The sequence below is a fragment of the Perognathus longimembris genome, chromosome 1 (genome assembly GCF_023159225.1).
Source record: "Perognathus longimembris pacificus isolate PPM17 chromosome 1, ASM2315922v1, whole genome shotgun sequence".
Lineage (NCBI taxonomy): Eukaryota > Metazoa > Chordata > Mammalia > Rodentia > Heteromyidae > Perognathus > Perognathus longimembris.
The window spans coordinates 28,178,546-28,203,793 of record NC_063161.1 but is presented as its reverse complement, the minus strand read 5'-3'; the positions used below and the strand labels follow the sequence as shown (position 1 = coordinate 28,203,793).

The 25,248-nt window shown below is 36.0% G+C and overlaps 1 protein-coding gene across 10 annotated transcripts in view; it reads right to left on the bottom strand.

Moving 5' to 3' along the window:
* Ppfia2 (PTPRF interacting protein alpha 2) overlaps window positions 1-25,053 on the bottom strand; it is a 328,094-nt gene extending 303,041 nt beyond the window's left edge. For 9 of the 10 annotated variants that reach the window (XM_048358758.1, XM_048358750.1, XM_048358766.1 and 6 more), the window contains exon 1: window positions 24,803-25,051. In XM_048358758.1, the coding sequence (XP_048214715.1) occupies window positions 24,803-25,051 (249 nt within the window). Of the gene's footprint in view, window positions 1-24,802 lie in introns of all 10 variants that reach the window. The other variant, XM_048358923.1, reaches the window with a different exon arrangement.
* Window positions 25,054-25,248: the final 195 nt, after the last annotated feature.

The following is a 25,248-nucleotide window of genomic DNA, read 5'->3' as shown; positions in this document are numbered from 1 at the left end:
AATATAAGAAAAATAAAGCATAGGAAACATCTTTGATAATATTATCAATCATCTTTTACCATGCTCATAATTGTTTGTCTCGATTACTGAATAGTTTTAAAATCAGTAATAAAAGACTGTGGAATATGTTCCTTAAAAGTGTTATATATATATATATATATATATATATATATATTTTTTTTTTTTTTTAATTATCAAACTGAATTACAGAGAGGTTACACTTTCATACATTAGGCATTGGATACATTGCTTGTACTGTTTGTTACCTTGTCCCTCATTCACCCCCTCCCCAGTGTTTTTGACACTGGTTAACAGTTATTGTTAATTGTTCTACTTCTTATAAGTTTCAAAATGACAATTATTACATTATGCTTGCTGGTGACTTCAAAATTGTATTATTATAGGCAATAACAAAATGTTTTTCAATTGCCTAAAAAAGTAAGTACTTTTCTTGAAGTTCATGTAAAATCAAAAAGACAAAATGAAATAATTGTGTAGGAAAACCAAGCAACATATAAAGTAGGCCCACATGATCCTCATGTATATCCAGTACAGTGTTTTGAACATTTTAAACCCTAAACACAGTGATTTCCATCAATTCCCTTAGGAAATTTCCACAGTTTTCCACATCAGAAGACACATAAAACATAATCATTTAACAATTGCAGTTAATAGGAGATTATCTCTGATCATAGGTCATTAAATGTGAAAGTAATAAATTCAGGAAAAATTGTAAATGCCTCTAGTATCTGACATCTAAAATAATTAACCAGTTATTTACTTTTTAACTACAGAATGTTAAAAAACACTACATGTTATAACTTAGTGAAAGGAAATCAAAAGATTCTTAGAAAAAAATTAAGCCCTAATAATATTAATATGAGGAAAAATCTTAAATAAATGCATTAAAAAACAACTAATAAACTTAAAAAACAAATAGACCAAAATACTTGTAATATTTTAATATGTTTGTAAATGAATAATTATTTTAATATTTACATAGAAGTATGTATGAAGTATGATGAAAATGATAAAAAACAAAATAATGAATGAAAAACACAGTACTAAGTAGTTATACAAAGGAGTTGCCATTTTTGTTTGGTTTTGTTTTTTTGCCAGTCCTGGGGCTTGAACTCAGGGCCTGAGCATTGTCCCTGACTTCATTTTGCTCAAGGCTAGCACTCTACAACTTGAGCCACTGCACCACTTCTGGCTTTTTCTATATCTGTGGTGCTGAGGAATCGAACCCAGGGCTTCATGTATATAAGAAGAGCACTTTACCACTAGGCCATATTCCCAGCCCAGGAGTTGCCATTTAACAAAATACTTTGTAAATACAATATATCTTGACCAATGTCACCCTTTCAACATTCTCACTTTTATTTTGTATTAACTGTGAATTGTTTGCAATGCTAGAGAAATCCTTGACTGTTTCTCTAAGAAATTTTTCTCCAGGACTTCCGGGAAGACAGCAGAGCAGCTGCAGTGCACTAGCTCAGCTCCCTCCAGCACCGCAGATTTCTCACCCCATAGAAACTTTTACCACTAGAAATACAACCAGCGTAAGTTGTAACAGTACAGGGATTCTGGCCAGGAAGGAAAAACTGACTTTGCACATCTGAAAACACAGATTCGAGCTCTGGGCGGTATCCCACCGCCATGCCAGTGTCGGCGACATCGGCACAGTGCCCATCACAGCAACCCACACTCCACGGAGGTAAAGCACACAGCGTAGACCAGGCGGCGGCTGAGCACGGACGACCTGAAATCGCTGAGAAAGCGTGAGTACCCACAAAAGATATTCTCAGTCGCGACCACAGAGCAACTCCGACAAGGCAGCTCTGCCCCCACCGCCAGAGCAAAGTGCCATCTTTGCCACTGGCATAGGGTCAGACCAGATTGGAACTAAAGTGGGCCTGGGAAAAGCGAGGTCAAATTAGCCATCTTTGAAAAGGGCAAGAGGGACCAATCAGCGAGAGCCAACTCCGCCCAGGAGAACGCCCCCTGCCAGGCGGGAGGTGTGCCCTGGGCCTCAGCTTAGCCAGAGGTGCCCCACCTGCCCGCCGGAACTTCTAAATTTAAAGCGAAAACAGCCACCAGCTCCCAGCGGCAGGGAAACACCAGACGGAGGAACCTGAGACAGTTAAACGATCCCGTCACAGAGGAAGCCCAATTCCCAGCCCGAAAACGAGCTGCTTTCCAAAGCCACCTCTGCGAAGGAGGCCGCCCGGTGCAGGAGGCAGAAGCCTTGCACAGGCAAGCACCTCTCAGCTGGGTAAAACAGGCTAGAGGCGCCCCTCCCTGCTGAGTTCACAGCCTATTCAAAGGCAGGCTGTAAAGGCAGCGGCCCTGCAGCAAACAGAGGAGCAAGCTGAATTCTGCCAAACCCAGAAAATCAGGAATATAAACTGCAGACCATCATAAGGAAACCAGAGACTGGGGAAAGACGACCCAAACAAGGAAGACTCCATTTTTTTTTCTTTATCTTTTCAACATTTCTTAAACTTAAAAAAAACTTTTTTTTTTCAATTCGGAAATGTCGTCTTTTTTTTTTCTTTTTTTTCCCATGTTTTCTATTTTTACCAGTTTGTTTTATCAAGTTTTTTTTTTTCTTTTCTGTTTGTTTGGGTTGTTCCTTTGCTGATTTTTTTTCCTTTTTATTTTATCTTCTTTTTTAAATAATTTTTCTCTGTTGTGTGCATCTGTCTCCCACTACTTTTACTTTATTTCTCTCTCTGCATTCTCTTTCTTTAAAACTTACTTTCCTATGAAGAATACCTCCACTCTTTTCTGCTAACTCTCCATTATCTATCATTGCAATTTTATTCTCTCTACTGATTCTACTCTTCTCGACACTTCCACGTCACTGAAACTAAACCAAAATCACCACCTCCCCTCCCCAATACATTTTACTCTATTCTCTTTACTACCTCCAACTTACCCTCCTGACTTACTGCCTGGACCTCCAGTCTCCAATGACTCCTGGTTATTGGATAGAGGGTATCCCAGCTTAATACGAGTGAATCAAAGGGGTTCATAGAGAAAGCCAGTCCTAAAAGATCTTAATATAAAAACAAGAATTGCATATAGGGTTGTAACAGTAAATAAGTAACTACTGAATACAGGACCCAGGATCAGTTGTTATATTGAGATTGTATTCTTTAGGAACACCAAATCTAATTTTATAGACAGGTATACAGGATATCTGTACATAATTGTGAACTTGTAAGATTTACACAACAGTGCCTGGTAAGGGCTGTGTTGGGTCTTAAACGGTGCTCACAGGTGCTGGTAGACTGGCATCCCCAATTCAAATGGGCAGAAGAAACACAAGAAAGATGGCAAACAATGAAGTCTTATCTCCTACTCAAAACAAGCAGGAAGCACAGCAGTCAATCAAAGACGTAGAAGAGAACCCTCAAAATGCTCTACAAAGTCTACTGATAAACATGATAAATGAAAAGTTCGAATCTCTTCAGTCAATTCTAGAGCGTGAGGAGGCAAAGCAAAAATTAATGGAGAATTTCATGGCATCCACAAATAAAAAGATAAATGAACTTCAAGAGTCAAATGAAAAGATAGCTAACCAGCTTAAAGATTTGAGAGACAACTCTCAAAACCAAAATAATGAAGTTAATGAAGTAAAGAAGTCCATACAAGACCTAAGAAATGACATGGAAATTATCAGGAAAGACCATTCAGAAGCAAAAGAGATTCGAAATCAAGTAACTAGCCTACAGTCCTGACTAACTGAAGCAGAGGATCGAATTTCGGGAGCTCCTTTGGGACACAGCAAAGGCAGTAATCAGAGGAAAATTTATATCTCTGAGTTCATACATCAACAAATTGGAGAAACAGCAACTCAATAATTTAAGGAACCACCTTAATTTCCTTGCGAAAGAACAACAAGCCAAACCCCAAGTCAACAGACAGAAGCAAATAATTAAAATCAAATCAGAAATAAATCAATTAGAGACAAAAAAACCATTGAAAGAATCAACAAAACGAAGAGTTGGTTCTTTGAAAAAATCAACAAGATAGACAGAACCCTGGCAAACCTGACCAAAAAACAAAGGCAGCACGCTCAAATAAACAAGATAAGAGATAAAATAGGTAACATCACCACAGATATAACCGAAATTCAGAAAATAATAAGGGACTATTTTGCAAACCTTTATGCCAACAAATTCGAGAACTTGGAAGAAATGGACGATTTCCTAGAAAAAATTCATTTCCCCAAACTGAACCATGAAGATTTAAACCTCCTAAACAGACCCATATCCAGTATTGGAATAGAAACGGCAATAAATGATCTCCCATCCATGAAAAGCCCAGGTCCAGAGGGATTCACTGCAGAATTCTACAAGACCTTCAAAACAGAAATCACACCAATATTTCTCAAACTCTTCAATGAAATTGAAAGAGAACGTTCACTTCCAGACTCATTCTATGAAGCCAGTATAACCCTCATCCCAAAACCAGGCCAGGGACTCATCACGGAAAGAGGACTATAGACCCATCTCCCTGATGAACATAGACGCAAAAATTCTCAACAAAATTCTGGCCAATCGACTTCAACAGGTCATCAAAAACATCATACACCACGATCAAACTGGATTCATCCCAGGGATGCAAAGTTGGTTTAATATACGCAAGTCAATTAATGTAATCCACCACATCAACCGGAGCAAGCTAAAGAACCACATGGTTTTATCTCTGGATGCGGAAAAAGCGTTTGATAAAATCCAGCACCCATTTATGCTAAAAGCCCTGGAAAAACTGGGATTCCAGGGAACATTCCTGAATATAATCAAGGCAGTTTATGACAAACCAACAGCAAGCATAACTCTAAATGGTGAAAAACTAAAGCCATTCCCTTTAAAATCAGGAACAAGGCAGGGATGTCCACTCTCTCCCCTGCTCTTCAACATAGTACTAGAATTCCTAGCCAGAGCAATCAGGCAAGAAGAAAATATAAAGGGGATCCAAGTAGGTAAAGATGAAGTTAAACTCTCTCTCTTCGCAGATGACATGATCCTTTACCTAAAGAATCCCATAGACGCTACCCCCAAACTACTAGAGCTGATCCAAAACTTTGGCAAAGTTGCAGGATATAAAATAAACCCTCAAAAATCAACGGCCTTTCTGTATGCTAACGACCTGAAGACCGAGGCTGATATCAGGAAAGCAACCCCCTTTGCAATAGCCTCCAAAAACATAAAATACCTAGGAATAGCCTTAACCAAAGAAGTGAAAGACCTCTTTGAGGAGAACTTTAAAACCTTGAAAAACGAAATTAAGTCAGAACTAAGGAAATGGAAAAACCTCCCATGCTCCTTGATTGGGAGGATTAATATAATCAAAATGGCAATATTGCCAAAGGCTATCTACAAATTCAATGCAATACCCATTAATATCCCAACACCATTCTTTGATGAAATAGAGGAAGCAATCCAGAAATTCATATGGAATAATAAAAGACCTAGAATAGCAAAAACAATCCTAAGCAGAAAGAACAGTGCTGGAGGAATTACAATACCCAACTTCAAGCTGTATTATAAAGCTATAGTAATGAAAACAGCTTGGTATTGGCACCAGAACAGGCCTGAAGACCAATGGAACAGAATTGAAGACCCGGGAATGAACCCACAGAACTACGCCTACTTAATCTTTGATAAAGGGGCTAAAACAATAGTTTGGAAGAAAGATAGCCTCTTTAACAAATTGTGCTGGAAAAACTGGCTCAACACATGCAACAAACTAAAACTAGATCCTTATATATCACCCTGCACCAAAATCAATTCCAAATGGATTAAAGACCTCGAAATCAAAACAGACACCCTGAAAACACTAAAGGAAGAAGTAGGAGAAACACTTGGGCTCCTTGGCGCAGGACAGAACTTTCTGACAAAGACCCAGGAAGTCTACAAATCAAAGAAAGGTTGGACAAATGGGACTGCATCAAACTGCAGAGCTTCTGCACGGCAAAGGACATAGCTTGCAAGATAAACAGAAAGCCCACAGACTGGGAGAAGATCTTTACCGGCCATTCAACGGACAAAAGCCTCATACTTAAAATATATGCAGAACTAAAAAAATTACCTTCCTCCAAAACAAAACCGCAAAGAACTAATAGCCCACTCATCAAGTGGGCTAAAGACCTACAAAGAGACTTCTCTGATGAGGAAATGAGAATGGCCAAGAGACATATGAAAAACTGCTCTACATCACTGGCCATAAAGGAAATGCAAATCAAAACAACATTGAGATTCCATCTCACCCCATTAAGAATGTCATATATCAAGAAAACTAACAATAACAGTTGTTGGAGGGGATGTGGCCAAAAGGGAACCCTACTTCATTGTTGGTGGGAATGTAAACTGGTTCAGCCACTCTGGCAAGCAGTATGGAGAGTCCTCAGAAGGCTAAATGTAGAACTCCCCTATGACCCAGCAACCCACTTTTGGGTATTTATCCAAAAAACCACAAACAAAATCACAGTAAAGCCACCAGCACAACAATGTTCATTGCAGCGCAATTTGTCATAGCGAGAATCTGGAACCAACCCAGATGCCCCTCAGTAGACGAATGGATCAGGAAAATGTGGTACATATACACAATGGAATTTTATGCCTCTATCAGAAAGAATGACATTGCCCCATTTGTAAGGAAATGGAAGGACTTGGAAAAAATTATACTAAGTGAAGTGAGCCAAACCCAAAGAAACATGGACTCTATGGTCTCCCTGATTGGGAATAATTAGCACAGGTTTAGGCAAGTCACAGCAGAGGATCACAAGAGCCCAATAGCTATACCCTTATGATCACATAAGATGATGATAAGTGAAATGAACTCCATTTTATGGAAATGATTGTTATATCACAGTTGTAACTACTTTCAACATCCCATGTGTATCTGTAGTTTATACTATTGATGATGTTCGTGTATCACCTTCTTGTGATTGTATCTACACTATCTCTGTAATCTTATCTGAGTGAATGGGAAACAGTGTGTACTGGTACTAGAATTAGGAAATTCAAAGGGAATAGCAAAATTGAGAGACAAAGGGTAAAATAAGAGAAACAACAACAAAAGCAATACTTGAAAAACTCTTTGGTGTAAGTGAACTGAACACCACAGGGGGGAAAGGGGGAGGGGGGAGGGGGCTATGAGGGACAAGGTAACAAACAGTACAAGAAAAGTATCCAATGCCTAACGTATGAAACTGTAACCTCTCTGTACATCAGTTTTATAATAAAAACTTAAAAACAATTAAAAAAAATTTAAAAAAAGAAATTTTTCTCCATGTTTTTTTTATGCCAGTCCTGGGACTTGAACTCAGGGCCTGTGCACAGTCCCTGGCTTCTTTGTGCTCAAGTCTAGCACTCTACCACTTGAGCTACAGCACCACTTGTGGCTTTTTCTATATATGTGTGCTAAGGAATCAAACTTAGGGTTTCAAGTATATGAGGCAAGCACTCTACCACTACTAGGCCATATTCCTAGCCCCCAAAATTTCTCTCTATTGAACCAAACTTTAAGTATTCCTAATACACTATCACCTTATAATTTTACTGCACATTTCCACATGTTAAGATTTTGTTTGCATTTCCTGTAGATTAATTTTAAATTATACACTAATTTTAAAAGAATACTTATGATTTTTAAATAAAATTCAGAAAAATGACAAAAAAAACCTTTCCTTTGTTTTTAAAACTACTTTTCCATAGAAAAGTTGTTATTGAAGAATGTGGAGAATAAACTTATTTCATTCACAACTACCTAAGAGAAATCTGTAATATAATGCATGACATAGAGAGTTACATAAGTGGATGTGATGAGTGGAAGGGAAGAGAAGCAAGAACATATTTAGGAGATTCAGCAGTCTCAGTCAACTAATATCAATGAATGTTATTCAAAAGAACATATTTCTGGTAAACATCAAAAGGCACCCTTGTATAATGTCCAAAATTATTTTAGAAATTACAAGTTGTCTCTCTATCCAAAGATCTAGTATGTTTACTTACGTAAATATTAATTACAATAAAATAATTACAAATAGAATACAAAGTGTGACTATTTCTTCAAATTATTTTCTACGTAGTGTGTGTGTGAAGAAAGAAGATAATTTTAAAGAATTACTATATGAATAGACATATCACTGCACTTAAATTAGTAACTCACTTAATGCAATTTTTCCTTATAGAATTCAGCCTTTCCATAGTCACACGAAAACTATACAAATTCCAAAATACCATGACTACCTAGATTTAATTTTAAAATGAGGCTACTGGACAGTGTGTAAATGAATCAAGATATGCTTGATGAGAACATTTGAAACCATAATGTTATGGTTAATAAACCATCTGTAATTGTCACTGTATGTTCTACATTGCACTTTGTGTTGAATTCCTGCATAATACTGTGAATGGTTTCAGCTATGATATATGCAGTTTATTATTGATGACACTGTGAATGACAGAGACCCACCTGTGGTGGACTGAATGACCTCCAAAGTCGACTGCACCTAATTTGTGCATATGTTAGATAATTGGTAAATGGAACTTCACAGATATATTTAATGTTATAAATCTTAAAATAAAGAGTGTGTATTGAACTATACACTTAATTACCATGGCCCCTCAAAGTGGTAACATTTCTCCAGCTGAGATCAGAGAACTTCAGCAGAGATCAGAAGCAAGGGCTGGGCTCAACCAAACTGCTGATGTGAAAACAGATGGGATAAGAAAAACAGCCTCCATAAGGGTGGAAAGTACAGCTTTTGCTGAAAAGTATGAATTCTTTACTTGGGTCCATGAACTAAAAACAGGAACCAATGAGAACTTGTCATTGATGCCTTCATTATTTTTTTCTTGTACCTGGGCTCAAACTCTGGGCAACATTTTTCTCAGGGCTAGAGATATACTATTTGAGCCAGAGGTTCACTTTCAGCTTTTTTCTACAATTAATTGTAGATTAAGGGTTTCACAGGCTTTTCTGTCCATCCTGGCTTGGAATTGCAATCCTCGGATCTCAGCCTTCTGACTGTGAACCACTGACACCTGGTATGCCTCCATTTTTGTGTTTGTCTTTATACTAAGCCATCCACCTTACAGTCACCATGTAATACAGGAAGAGCAAGAATGATTGATTTATGTACAGTTGCCCCCCCCCAAAGCAGAACAGTAGAGCTTGTGAAGGATAGATCACAATGACTTATTTATATGGATCAAATGATGATAGTAATAACAGTTTCTCAGAACCAGAACTGTGGAACACAAGGCCAGATGTTTAATGATTATTTCTCACTCCTCTGTCCTAACTCTTTCCCTGTTTAAGTCAGAACCTCATATCTGTATCTGACGTGCTTTCTTGCTAAGGGATGCCAGTGTCAGTAATAAATATTTCTCTGATCTTCATCATTATTAATCTCTTTATTTGGTTTGTTGGGTCAAGTGGCTGGCACTAACGTGGAACTCTAGGAGTTTGATCCTAGGAATTAAAGCTCTCGGTGTGGTTTTATTAATCATCACGGTGATGTACAGAGGGCTTACAGCTTCCTATGTAAGGTAATGAGTACGTTTTTTGTAGAACATTGTTACCCTCCCTCCCTCCTTTTTCTCCCAAATTCTTTCCTCCTGATTCCCCTGCCCTGCCACCCCTCGCCAAGTTGCATAGTTCATTTACAACGTAGTGTCTTGTCAGTATACCTGTTTCATTGGTTCACCTTTTGTCCTTTGTCTCACCATTTTGTTATTCCCATATTTTTCCCTTTCCCCAAATCAAATAAACATATACAAGACACAGAGTACCAAAATCAAATATAGTGACAACAGGGGAAAAAAAATAAGGGAAAAATAAAAGAAAAACAAATAACCTCACACAGCACATTAGAAGAAACAAAACAAAAATAACAAACAAAAACAAACTGCTTGTTTCCATATCTTAGAATTCACTTTCATTAGCATCATTGTATATGGTCATATGTACATAGCTATTGAGCTGTTGTCATCCTCTGCTAGAACTATCCTAGACATACACTAATTATTACAAATGAGGGGGACAATAGAGCCTATGTTTCTCTGGGTCTGGCTCACTTCATTTAATATGATTTTTTCCAAGTTTTTCCATATCCTTATGAATGGGGCAATGCCATTCTTTGATGGACACATGGAATGCCATTATGCATACATACCATGTTTTATTGATCCATTCATTTACTGAATGGCATCCTGGTTGGCTCCATATCTTAGCTATGAACATCGTTGTGCTAGTAGCTTTAGTGTGGCCTTGTTTGGGATCATTTGGGTAAATGCCTAGGAGTGAGATTGGTAGTTCATGGGAGAGCTCTATGTTTAGTGTTTTCAGGAACCTCCATACTGCTTTCCATAGTGGTTGAACCAGTTTACAACCCCACCAAGAGTGTAATAGTATTCCCATTTGGCCACATCCCCACCAGCATCCATTATTGTTTTCTTGATAATGGCCAGTCTAACTGGGGTGAGATGGAATATCAATGTAGTTTTAATTTGCATTTCCTTTATGGCCAGAAATGTTGAATATTTCTTCATATGTCCATTGCTATTCTTATTTCTGCTCAAGAGAAGTATTTTTAATTCTTTAGCCCACTTCTTAATGGGATGGTTGTTTCCTTGAGGATTTGTTACTGGGAGCCATTAATTTTATTAGCTGTAGGTACATTTTAGATATGAGGCCCGTGTCTGCAAGTGAAGATCCTCTCACAAGCAGTGGAGCTTTCTATTTCTCTTGCTAGTTGTGTCCTTTACCATGGAGAAGCTCTGCCTTTTAATGCAATCTCATTTATCTAGGCTTTCTTTGATTTGTTGTGTTTCTAGATCTCTAGAAAATTTCAATCTGTGCCAAGGAAACCTAGTGTTTCACCTATCCTTTCAGTTATATGTTCAGGGTATCTTCTCCTCTCTCAAGATTTTTGCATCCCTTTGGAGTTGATTCTGTGTGGGGTGATATGTAAGAATCTAACTTCAGTTTTCTACATGTATATAGCCAATTCTGACATCACCATTTGTTGAAGAGGCTGTCTTTCTTCCATCGGATGATTTTGGCTCCCCTATCAAAGATTAGGTGTCTAAAGGCCTGTGGGATAATTTCTGGGTCTTCAATTCTATTCCATCGTTCCTCAAACCTGATTGTCTGCCAGTGCCAAGCTGTTTATATAACTACAGCTTTATAATAATTTGAAGTTTGATATTGATATTCCTCGAGGATTTTTTTCCTGCTGAGGATCATTTTTGCCCTTCAGGGCAGTCATTTCTCTGCTGTCAGAAAAATAAATATATCCCTTCTGATGCCTTGATTTTGCCAAGAGGTCCATTAATCCATGTAGTACCTGGATTTCTCACTCATGGAATTGTGATGTAATAAATAACTGTAATAAGCCAATACATTTATGACCATTTGCTATAGCATCAACAAGAAAATAAAACATCATGGCAGAAGCACAAGGGCCACTATTCAAACCCAATTCTACAAAAAAAAAAATCCACGTAGATATAAATCAATTACATCATTCTAGGAAGCATATTGTCTAATAAAACATATAACCATATGTAAAGTGAATAGTATCAGCCATGTATATAATGGCTCAGAAAAACTTCTCAAACATCTTTCGTACAAAGATTCATAACAGTACATTTTATTTGAACAAAGGAGAGAATCAAAATAAAACACATAACACATAAATGGGAAATGTGATATAAAAGAATATTATAATTAAAATAGATTGAAAACTAAACAGTGTTTAAATACATGCCAAGAAATCAACTTCAAACCTCAATGCAACTGTAGGCCATAGAACGAAAACTCAAATAATATACAACAGAATTCAACAGTAAAGAGCCATTGATGTTATTTCAACTAGTGAATCCCCCATTTTGCAAAAGTGCACATGTAGCAAATATTCAGATCATTTTCTTTATAGATTAGGCATAAAATGGTACAATTAGTTTCCTGGTGTGACTAAATAAAGAAATATGGATTTTTTTTTAAAGAGAAAAATCATAAGTTTGGTTAGAAATAATGTATCTTATTAAGTGTACCGAAGAACAGCAAAATAACAATTTCAGTAGCCCAAATAAGGAAAGCATGACTGAAAAAAAGAAGAAAAAATTAATCACATTATATCCCCTGATATCTGAAGAAAAGGAGCACATAAAGTTAAATATGTAATGATTTGAGCTTTGGAAAAATATTTCTTAGTGTAAAAGCTGAAAAGGAAGGTCTTTTTTGGTCGTTGTTGTTTTGTTGTTGTTGTTTTGCCAGTCCTGGGCCTTGGACTCAGGGCCTGAGCACTGTCCCTGGCTTCTTTTTGCTCAAGGTTAGCACTCTGCCACTTGAGCCACAGCGCCATTTCTGGTCATTTTCTATATATGTGGTGCTGGGGAATCAAACCCAGGGCTTTATGTATATGAGGCAAGCACTCTTGCCACTAGGCCATATTCCCAGCCTCTAAAAAGGAAGTTTTTAAAAATTATCTTTAAGTAGTTGTAGAAAGGAATTGTCATTTAACAAAGCAGTTTATAAATACAATGTTCAATGTTCTTGCCCATCCCTCCACTTCTAGTCTTTTCCTTTACTTTTCTTAATTTTATAGGATATAAACTGGATTCCTTTTGTTTTTCCTTATTTGTAAGTCCTAGGACTTGAACTCAGGGTCTGGTACTGTCCTTGAGCTGCTCTTTTTCAAGTTTATCACTATAATACTAGAGCCACAGCACTGCCTCTGGCTTTTTCGGTTTATATGGTAGTGAGGAATCAAAGCCAGGGATTCATCATGCTAGGCAAGCACTCTATCACCAAGCCACATTCCACAGCCCTAAAATGAATTCTTAATTGCAGTCTCCCTCTCTTCTCCTCTTCATTCCTTTACTCCCTTCCCCTTGGCCTCACCCTACTCCTTTTAAGAACCTGCTTTCTGGTGTTTATTTAGTTGAACTTTGACCTTCCTGTTCCAAAGAATTACATTGTTTGACTTCTCCCTTTACTCTGTCATATTTCATTTAATCCATTTGTGCACATTTGCATACCATTCAACAGATGTACTTATAAGTTTATAATCTAAAATCTAGCTTCTATTTAGAAAACATGCATCCTTTGTCTCTCTGGGTCTGACTTACTTTGCTTAACATAATTGTTTTCAGGTTTTTCCTTTACTTTACAAATGATACAATATCATTATTTCTAATGTATGGTTAAAGTTCCATTGATGTGACACATTTTCTTCATCCTTTCTTTCACTGAGGGGGCTCTGCGCTAAGAACTGGTATTTATAAAGTGTAATGGCTGTAAGATTTTTTCAGTTGCAAGATAGGTGAGTTCTGAAGAACAGCTGTGCAACATTGTGCAATAAACTAATACTGCATTGTGCACTTAAAATTCAAGAGCATAATACTCATTGTGTTTTTATCATAATAAAAATAGAATAAGTAAAACTTGAAATTATATCCTGCCTGACACCTATGAAAAGAGGAAGCATGCTTTTCTGGGCATTTTATCTTGCTATACATAAAGGTAAGTTAAAGGAATTAATCTCACAATTCATTGAGGCTAACATAAATATTTGAAAATGGCAACTAATTCACTGATCAACAGATGGTTCGTTTCATTCCATGCACTGAGTTCTTTGCTCTTGTTCATTATCTGTCATACTTCTGTCACATATCAGTACAAATATTGATTTAAGCATCAGTCATCTCAAATAAGCCAAGCATTCCTCAAGGGGTAAGACATTTTTCATTTGTCTTTTTCATTTCTGTAACCTTGCATGATGCCACCAGGATTATCTAGATAACCATTTTTGTGAGCCCCTAACCAGACATATTCCTACAGTGTATGTTTTTAACCATTCTGATTGCAGGTCCTTGTCTTTTGAATATATGTATGATCGATGATGGCAAGAATGTAGAATCCTTTAGATAGAAGGTGATCATTATAAATTCTAGAGAAAGGGGCTGGGAATATGGCCTAGTGGCAAGAGCGCTTGCCTCGTATACCTGAAGCCCTGGGTTCGATTCCCCAGCACCACATATATAGAAAATGGCCAGAAGTGTCGCTGTGGCTCAAGTGGCAGAGTGCTAGCCTTGAGCAAAAAGAAGCCAGGGACAGTGCTCAGGCCCTGAGTCCAAGGCCCAGGACTGGCAAAAAACAACAACAACAACAAAAAAAAACAACGATAAATTCTAGAGAAAGCCACTATCAATTCTATCAATTCCTTGTTTCAGGGTATAGATTCTGCACACACACACGTGAATACTGTGGTGGAAAGCATAAGCATTCTCCCCTTTCCTGTGGAATCATATTCTAATTTTTATTTTACCACAGACAAATCTTAGCCTACACTTATTTTACCCAAACAATATATATTGCTAGTTAAGATAAAAATCTGTATAATAGTAAAGGTTATGTTGCATCTGTAAAAAATACACATGAATACTAAGCAATTCAATGCTTAAGAAGTTTAGACTAGCATTTTTAAGTTAAGAGTCAAAGAGCATAAAATGGAAAATAGAGAAAAGCACATTGTCAACAGGCTTTATAACATAGTGGGTTTTCTAGATTAGAATTTTGCAAATCAAACATATGTATTATCCAAGGTAATTGCTGAAACAAAAACAATGAATAGAAAATAATGCTATTGTTAAGCAACACTGTGAGAGATTCTCATTTTCAGTCAAGTTTGTCATTGGCTGCTTTAGTTGATATGTAATCGTATGAAATCATGTTTAAACATCTTGAAAAATAATGTCTTTAGCAGAAGATTCCTCTCCATTAAGTGTTTAATATTGTGATTTTATTAGAGCTATAGAGCCATAATTATTACCACATTCCAACCTGGAAACCTATCACCCTGGAAAGATAGCTTGTGTCTATTTGCAGCCAGCTTCTCTGTATGCCCACCAGCCAGCCCCATGCAATGATTTCTCTACTTTCAGATTTAAGGTTTTGGGGGTTTTGGGGGTTTTCCTAGGTATTTCAGAAACATGGAATCATCCAAAATAAGTTCTTCTGTAACCATCTTCTTTTACTTAGCTGCCTTTCAGCTCCATTTGTGTTGCAACACCATAGTTTGTTACTTACAGTTACTGAAACATTTCCTTGAACAGATATGGAACAAAGGATTTTATCCTTTTACCACCCTGAGGATAATGCTGCTATGAACATTTGTGATCAGGCTATGTGTGCACATGTTCTTATTTCTCTTATTTACATTTCTAGAGGTAAAACGTGCTTAATTTTTAAAGACACTTCCAAGTTGTTTTGAAAGTGACTAGACTGTGTTATATGCCAGTTAGCAATGAAAGAAAGTTCTAAGTTCTCTACAATGTTGTCAACACTTAATGTTGGTGGATATGGTATATAAGTACATTATGGTTTTGCCATGGAATTCCTAGTTGATAATGTTGTTACGAATATTTTTATTTGCTTATTGTTCTTCAATTACCATCATTGTCAAAATGACTAAGGTCAGTTCAAATTGTTTACCCACTTGTTTAAAACTAGATTTTCTTCCTCTTATTAATTTGTGGAAGTTCTTTATTCTAATTACAGGACCTTAGGTAAATATTTGATACAAAAAGCATAGTTTACTTTTTACATGTTAGTCTTCAGTTATTCATATTTATTTTTTATGATGCTAATTCAATTTATTGAAAGACTGTCTTTTCCACATTGAACTGTCTTTGCGTATTTGTTGATCATCACTTGGCTATAAAGTTAGTGACATATTTTTTTACTATTCTTTGTTTTCTTTTGATATACATATCTGACATGAAGCTATCCTAATATCTATAATTTCAGGGTAAATAAGTGTTAACTCTAAGTTTAATTTATCCAATAATCTTACTTCAATTTTTTTTTAAATCTACCTTGGGTTCTCTGTCTTCCTATACAAAGTTCAGGACCAATATATCTTTTTTTCTGAAAAAAGGTTCGCTGATATTTAGTTAGAATTCTGTAACATTTATAGAAAGTTAGTGCATAGTAACATCTTAATAATATTGAAGCCTGAAAGTAGACTTAGTAGTAGAATACATGGTTAGCATGGGCAGAGTCCTGGATCAATAGCTAGACATTCATACAAATATAATAATAACAATGATAAAAATTATTATAAGAAGACCGGGAGAAGGAGGAGAAGGGTTGAGAAGGAAGAGCAGGAAGAGGAAGAAAGAGCAGGAGCAAAAACAGGAGGAGGAAGAGGGGGAGGGGGAGGGGGGAGGAGGAGAAGGAGGAGGAGGAGGAGGAGGAGTCAAAGGGAGAAGAAAGGAGTGGTAGTAGAGCTATGAAGAACGGGAGATCTTCCAAAATGAACAAGGATTCTTTTTCTCTTTTTAAATTTTTCTTGTTAAGATTATATAACGTTTTATCATGAAATCCACATACTTTCTTAATTTTTATTATATTTTTATTATTTTTCATGCTACTATGGATAGAATTATTTTCTTAAAATTATTTTTTCATTATTCTTTCACATATATAGGAAATTCAATCCATTTTATATATCCATTTATTATCCTGTGACTTTGCTGAATTTAGTGAGTGATAAATTATCATTATGGGCCTGGAACTATTTTATGAAAGAGAGCAGCATAGCCTGATTTGCCTTTTCAATAGATAATTTTGCAGCTGTGAGGAGAATTATTTGAAGGAGGAAATGCTGGAGGAAAGGAGATATTTCTCAGTAATGGTGGCTACTAACATTCAGATTCTTAGCTGAAATATGTAACACCATTAGGAGTACACCAGAAAATGAAATAGGAAAGACAAATTCGCAATTGGTTCTCACAGAAATGAGCATGTTTATTAAAGAGAATTAATTACGTTAAATTTCTTTTTATTAGTTATTTATATTTCATTGATAGAAGCTAATAGACTGCAATTTTCAGCAATAGTCAACTGTATAATACAACCAATTCTACAGGTAAAAGTAAATAAATGATTACAAATAAACTTCTACAAAGTCAAAAGTAACCACCTACTAGAAATGACAAGCTCATAAGAATGGACAAGAATACACTAAAAGTTAAAAGAAGTTGTAATGGTTTCGGATACCGAATTTATCTGAAAGACTTAAAGTAGTTGTGTTGTAATGTTGGAGCTAATAAAAGAAAAAAATAATGGAACAAGAAATGAATGGCAATTCTAGACATCAAAAGGAAAGTAGTCACAGTAAAGATTCCAAAAAAACATATACAACTACAAATTAAATACAGATGAAAAGTGTAAAGCAAAATAGATACAAAAATAAAATTTTGAATGGTCCATAAAGAGATGTAATCGCAGCTATATATGTAGGAGATTGGAGAATCATGGTTCAAAGTCATTCTTGCTAAAGTCAAGTGATTGTAATCTCAGCTACACAAGAGGCAGAGATAGGAGGATTGTAATTTGAGATTGATTTTGTGCAGAATGTGAGAGTCTATCAGACCAATTAACAGCACATATAGTAGGAATGTTGCTTAAGTGGTAGAGATTGTGCGCAAGTGCAAGGCCCAGTATTGCTTAAAAACAAAAGACAAGGGAAGAGAAAATAGAGATTGAAAGGTAAGAATAAAGATAAATTGAGAAAAACTAGCTTATGCAAAATACAATTCCAGAACAAGATGATCAAGACAATAATCCAAGGCATGAAATCACAATGTCAATAATTCCTACAATCACTAAAACAGGGAAAAAAGAAATATACATTTCAGGTGCATAATGGAATTATAAACTAAAGTCTTTATGGTAGCCAGAGAGAAAAATAAGCAAGACCTTTGACTCTCAGAGAGGCAACTGAAACAAAACATCCTTTTCAATAGTAACAATAAAAGTCAGAAGAAAACTATCTCATCAATGCCCATAGAAGGCAATGAAGCAGATACTTACACTGCTTTGGCTGAAAAGCAATGATTTCTTACTTAGGCTGAGAAAATAGCTAAAAAGTATTGTGGCTTCCATTTGCCTGTTCTGCTACCTTGGAATCTAGAAAAGATAAAATCCATAGGAGGAAGGATAGTGGAAACTGCATCCCCACTGCCCAGCTAGAACAGAAGAGCCTATGCAAGATAGAGCACCTGTCACCAATGACCTGTTAATCCTACCCAGAATGCTCTCCTCACAAAACCATAATATCAACTTCAAAAGAACCTCTCCCTAAAAAAGGACTGAAATCATGGCCAACCAAGTCACACTTTGACTGGGACTGTGTAACTATTAATACCTCTCATCTTCTGCTCCAGTAGTTTCCCTTTTTCTATCCTTCATTATTCATCTCTTTATTTGGCTTCTTGGGGCCAGTGGCCAGAGATGACATACAGAAAGTCTAGAGTTAGACCTAATGCCTTAAAGTCTGGTTTCAGTAACTACTAACAGGTGAATTAAAGTCATTTTCTAAAAATTTTAATGGGAGAAAAATATTCATTTGCACACATCCACAAAAGAAAATAGCTAAGGTTGTTTTTCAGGTAGAAGAAAAATAATTTCAGGTAGAAGATTTAAGACCCAGAATGTGTAATTAGTAATACAATAGTAAATGTAAATATATCTTTTTTTTTTTTTTTTTTTTTTTTTTGGCCAGTCCTAGGCCATGAACTCAGGGCCTGAGCACTGTCCCTGGCTTCTTTTTGCTCAAGGCTAGCAATCTGCCACTTGAGCCACAGCGCCACTTCTGGCCATTTTCTGTATATGTGGTGCTGAGGAATTGAAGCCAGGGCCTCATGTATATGAGGCAAGCACTCTTGCCACTAGGCCATATTCCCAGCCCCAATGTAAATATATCTTAAGGCACATATTATCTATATAAAAATACAATATTAATATGTTTCATGGAGAATATAAGAAGGTAACGAGACCTAGGATATCACATTTTGATTGGTAAAAAGGACTTAAAAGGTTTATAACTGCAGAAGTTTGTCCTTAAGGCAAGATCCAGACATGCAAAAAAAAAAAAAATACCATTCAGAATCTTACTCAGTAAACCCTATCACATTTTCTAGAAACTAATAGATCATTTTTAAAGTTAATAGAATCACAGATAAACTGATTGCAATGCAAAACATAGTTTAAAATTCTTATTCTAAGTTTCTTTGGCTACCCATATTCATTTAAATTAAAAATTATTTTTTATTACTCACAAAGAAGTATTAAGGAGTCTACTAAGGGTCATATGTTATAAGCTATTAGATAACTAGTATCTTATATCTACCTATAAACAGACTGTTGGAATCAATGCAAAAACATAAGATGAAACTAATTAAGATGTGTTAGGCAGGTTTTAATAAAAGAATTCCACAATCATAATTCTAAACTCATTGTCACAACTGGGCATTCTGATGGATGACAGGTGCTATGGAGACTTGAGCCACAAAGTTATGAAGAGAACCACTCAGCAAAAGCAGAGTCTGTTACTAAACCTTGAATTTCTATTTAAAGATTATTAAAAGGAAATTAATCATGTGTCTGTCAATATTGAGTGAACCAAATCAGACTACAAATTTTAGAAAAAAATCTCAGGTTAAAAATTCATCTTGATAAATCTAATGGCTATGGGTGTTCTTCACACTGAGAGAATAGAAATGAATCACATAAGGACAAAGTGAAAGAAAAAAGAATGAATGATTAAAACATTATTGTTTAAAAGACAAAGCTTAATCAAGAACGTTCTATCTCTTTTTTGTCCTTCCACAAAAGGCAAGTCACGCAGTTAGGAGATAATAGTCATAGTATTTAAATACTGTGTAACTATTCATAACATTTCTTTTATAATTTAGGAAATAATTCTTTAATAAAAGAACATTAGTGGTATAAAAAGAAATGGAATTCAAAGTGAAAAGAATTTACGTTAATATCCCATATTACATATCATTAGTGAGCTGAGACCCAGTGCCATTATTCTTAGATATTCAAAATGCCACAACCATCTCGTCATATAAAACTCATGACATTGTAAAAGGGTATTTGAGATTCAATGTCAATTCTGGTCTCCTATGCACAATTAATTTGGCACTGTAAACATTTAAACCATGGAGCTTCATGTAATTTATTCCTTTTATTCTTTTACTAAGATCTTCAATATATGTTATCATTTTTCCTGATTGTGTAACTTACCAAATAAATATAGCAAAATAAACGCAAATACAATGAATGTTTCTAGTAAGCAAAATAATATTTTTGTTGTTGTTGTTGGCAGAAATCAGTGCTTGTTGCCTCTAATTCTAGCTATAACAAGAGGCTTAGCCTTGGAAGATTACAGTCTAAAGCCAGCCTGGGCAGAAAAGTCCTTTAGACTCTCCAAAATAACCAGCAAAAAAAAAAACATTAAAAAAAAAAAACAGGCCTAGTGCTGTAGCTCAAATGGTAAAAAGTTTGCCAAGTGATTAGGCCAAGTAAACTCAAAGATCTGAGTTCGAACCCAGGCATCACCAAACTTAGTTCACCAAATAATTAAATATAACGTTTTTGTTTTTATTTACTATTCTTTTTCAACATAAGATAAGGGCAGGGCTGGGAATATGGCCTAGTGATAGAATGCTCGCCTCTTATACATGAAGCCCTGGGTTCAATTCCCCAGCACCACATATATAGAAAACGGCCAGAAGTGGCGCTCAAGTGGCAGAGTGCTAGCCTTAAGCAAAAAGAAGCCAGGGACAGTGCTCAGGCCCTGAATCCAAGGCCTAGGACTGGCAAAAAAAAAACCATAAGATAAGGGCAGGTACTGTTACAGACAGACAATGCCATTGTGTATCTAGTAGGAAAGAATCTCCTTATAGGATTAGACTACAGTAGAGTGAGAAGAGGAAAATAAATAAGGCAAAAGATGTACTATACATTGTTGTATTATTATTTTCATACAGAGGAAAAACAAGGAGATATTGGTTATATGAGGACTAGTTTGTTATAATGTTTACCATTGTAGTTAGCAACAAGGATGTTATTGATAATACTCATACAGTTAAGACAAAAGTTTTGCCTTGGAATAACAACACCGGATACATGCCTGCAGTTCAGGCTTTTTGCTGGTTTGTTGGAGATAGCCAATCTTGTTTTTGTTTGCCTGGCCTTGCTTCAAATGATGATCCTCACATGTCACCCTCCTAAGTAGCTAGGATTTTAAGCATGAGCCACTTATACCTCGCTCAACTCTACTCTTTACTGGCTATTTGGGAGATGGAGTTCAGTGTACTTTTCTGCCTGAGTAGACTGTGATACTCTAGATCTCAGCTCCCTGAATAGCAAAGATTATAGGTGTGTAAACCTGGTGACTGTTTTTTTTTGTTCTTAATTTTCTAAGAATATAATAATACTGTTTGGGAGAAAGTAAGGAGAATGATAAAAGGTATGGCACATATCGACATCATGCATTGAACTGATAAACTGGCAAGTTGAATTATAACTTTTTGGGCTGAAAATGTGGCTTAGTGGTAGAGTGCTTGCCTAGCATGCATGAAGCCCTGTGTTGGATTCCTCATCACCACATAAACAGAAAAGGCCAGAAGTGTTTCTGTGGCTCAAGTGGTAGAGTACTAGTCTTGAGCAAAAAGAAGCCAGGGATAGTAATCAGGCCCTGAGTTCAAGTCGCAGGACTGGCAAAAAAAAACAAATCTTTTTGTACAACTACTTAAAGATAATTAAAAGGAGATGAAGAAGTTGAGACTGAGGTAAATTGGAAACAACATGCTTAGAGTGATAAAAGGACTAATTGGAATATATGAGCAGAACCACAGGGAGTTTTTCTTCTCATTGTATCTATCATTTTCATTATAAGGAATTGATGTGATCATGAGATCAAGTTACAGTTGATAAGGAAGAATCACTGAAGACAATAAAGAAGGAAGAAATCATTGGAAGAGATATTAAAGATTAAAAAGAGGGATTTTTGAATTTAGACTGAACCATTAGTCTAAGAAGAAGAGCAGCTGTTATGATTGGAAAATGCAAAGAAACAAAGAGTAGCATAGGAATAGAAGAGGTAATGAATGTAGGAAAAGAATGAGTAGGCTATAAAAAGAATGATGATGAGAAATTAAGGGCCTGGAATTCCAGTGTGAAATGATTGGCAATGTTGCTTGACATAGATACTTGAATGAACATGAAAAATGGAAAAGAATCATTAGATTTGAAAAATAAATATCTGCTGTTGCATACAGAAGAATACTTTTAGAAGAATATTAACGATAGAAGCAGTATTTGATACCTTAAGTAAAATAAGGCTACAAGCAAATACCATTTCATATAGCCAGGAAGAAAGTGAATGGTATGCAGAAAAGCAATGCAAGAAAACAGAATAGCTGTATGTAATTGTGGATAACAACTAGTTTGACTATGACTGGGAAAGAGATTAAAAACAGTATGGTCAGGTGCTGGTGGCTCACTCCTGAAATCCTAGCTACTCAGGAGCCTGAAATCTGAGGATTGTGGTTCGAAACCAGCTGGGGCAGAGAAGCATATGAGACTCTTATCTCAAATTAATCACAGAAAAAGGCCTAATTTGGTGCTGTAGCTCTAGTGGTAGAGTGCTAGCCTTGAGCAGATGGAGCATAGGTACAGTGCCCAGGCCCAGAATTCAAGGCCCAGGACTGAAAACAAACAACCCCCCCAAAAAAAAAACCCCAAAATAATGTTAGTGTGTTGCTCTTAGGTTTCACTCACAAAAAAGTAGCTCAAGCCAGATGTTAAATCTCAGCAGAGTGGAAAGGGATGCTGTTTGACACAGTGAATACAAGTTATCCTTGAAGTGGAGAGTGGAAACACTAGAAGACTGTAGTTAAGCTTTTTAATAATTAAAAACAAATATAAATGATTTGAGAAAGATTGAGAAGATTAAAAAGATTGAGAAGAGCATGGAATTTTCAGTGCTCTCCGATTTTTGGTAGTGTTCATAATTACAATAAAATTGTTTAGTTAAGGTTGGCTGAAGATCCTGGTGATAATAACTACAATGATGATAACTGCAACAATAGTTCCACTTAACATTTATTGAGCACATACTATCTGTGAGACTCTGAGCTGATCACTTGACATGTTCCAACTCATCTATTTCTCATAATGATCCTATGATGCAGTTTCTACCATTATTTGAATTAAGTACTTTGATTAAATTTATTCAGCAAGTCAGAAGCAGGGCAAAAAGACACTTGCACAATTTACCTTTGGAATAAAAATACTTTAAGGAAGAATCTGACACTTTCTCCAAATTTCCCCTAGTTTAAATCTTAAAATATCACAAGGTCAAGATAATCTTTGTACAGAATGAACAGAATTCATCCCCAGGAAACAAATTTTGTAAATTTCCATTTATGAAAACTGCCTAACATTACACAATAGTTTCAGAAACAGACACATATCTCCTTTTGTCTACTCTTGGGAGCAGATATTACCTAATCTTTCCAAGGGAAGAAATACTTGCGGAAATCAAATGACTTATCTAATGACTTATCTAAACTTGCAAACAGAAGTAGGCTTCTAGTTCTGGACACAGTCAGCATTATTATAATCAATAATAAAATAAATTGTATAACAGCATATTCTTGATTTTCAATTAATCTGAGTTGCTTAAAAAAGAATTTTTAAAATTCTTGTACCTTTCAGAAAAATTTATGTAGACCATTTATGCATACAGTTGTGTACAAAACATTTTCCAGTTTTCTTTGTTCCAAAGTATCTGATTCTGATAATTTAACTACCTTCTTAGGAAATAATGACATGTCTTCTTATAGAAGGAAAAAATTCCAATCCTAACTTAGAATTATTTTCATAGTATTTAAATTGACGGTGAACATATTTTAGGTTTGCAAAGATAGCAAGGATAATTGTAGAATATTACAGGTAGCATCACATTTTTTTCAGCTTCCACTAAGATCACAAGAAGAATGGGAACACATGGACATATAATGCAATCCCCAAATATTGAATTTAAAAGAAACTGTACTTTATTGACAGATTATTGAAATTTCATTCATATTCTATAGTTTTCCTAAAAGAAGCACAGTCATGCAATTCTTTTTTGATCTTCACCATTAACTTTGCGTAAATAAGCTGGCCATCATTAAAATTTTTCCAGAAAAGACAGATTTGTATTTAGAAACAACAAATCTAACAACATTATTTTGTGAAAGTAAAGCTGACATCTTGGCTTTTCTCAATGACTAAAATATTTAAAAAATATAAAGAACCTTGCAGAGTATCTTTTGAGAGGAAAGAATCAGTAACTCTAAGAGTTTTAAAGGAGGTGCTGTGTAGTTTTAACTAAGACAAATTAAATGATAATTAAGCAGTAGACTTCCAAAGAATTAACATTTGCAAAGACAGAACGTACAACTGGAAAACAAAAGTAGACATTCTAAATGTCCTAATTGTGATTTTTAAAAAAAGATAATTATTCCCCAATCCTGAAAAGCTGATTCACAAGTGGTTTTCTTGCTCCATCAAAGCATATAGAAGCACACGTTTAAGAAAGAATCCAGCCCATAAATTACTCTTCATACATCCATCAGTACTCTATAATTTGGGTCTATTATACCTTCTGCCCCCCACCCCCAAAGGCTGAGGACCAAACTCAGGGCCTTGCACCTGCCAGGCAGGCACCCTTCTGCTGAGGTAAATCCCCAGACCCTACTCTATGATTTGATTTAAGACAGAATTTCATGTAAGTGAACATCTATTCTTAAATATTTTCTCAGAAAAATATCTGTAGTACCTATATGAGTGGAAAGTAATTATGGGGCTGTTAATAAAGGCAGTCATGTTCCCAGTTACAATAGGAAGGACCAAGGCACCTTATTCATACCTGTGGCAAGGCTGAATTGAGCTGTCTCTGGAGTGAGTCTCTGTCGTAGATGACATCCTGGAGTCTTTGCTGGGCAAGTGAGAGGCTTTCCTGAGTCTCCCGCAAGGTGTCTAGAAGTCGATCTCGTTCATCGAGCATATTCACCATCAGCTGCTCAAAATGAGAATCTGAGTCCGAGCCACTGCTTTGGGAACCCCTTTGGCTCATTGGGGTGTCCTCATTAATCGTGGGCATCACTTCACACATCATTGCTTAAAGAAAGCAAATGGAAGGGTGGGATGTTAGATGCGAAATTATTTTCTACATTGCCACCAGCCTCTGGTCTCACTTTAGTTTTTAGCTAATTAAACTCTCTGTCTTTCTTTCCTTTTCCTATTTCCCTAAATTCAACCCAACTCTTTTGTCCACAATAAGATAGGATCCATTTGCCTTCTTCAACAACATGC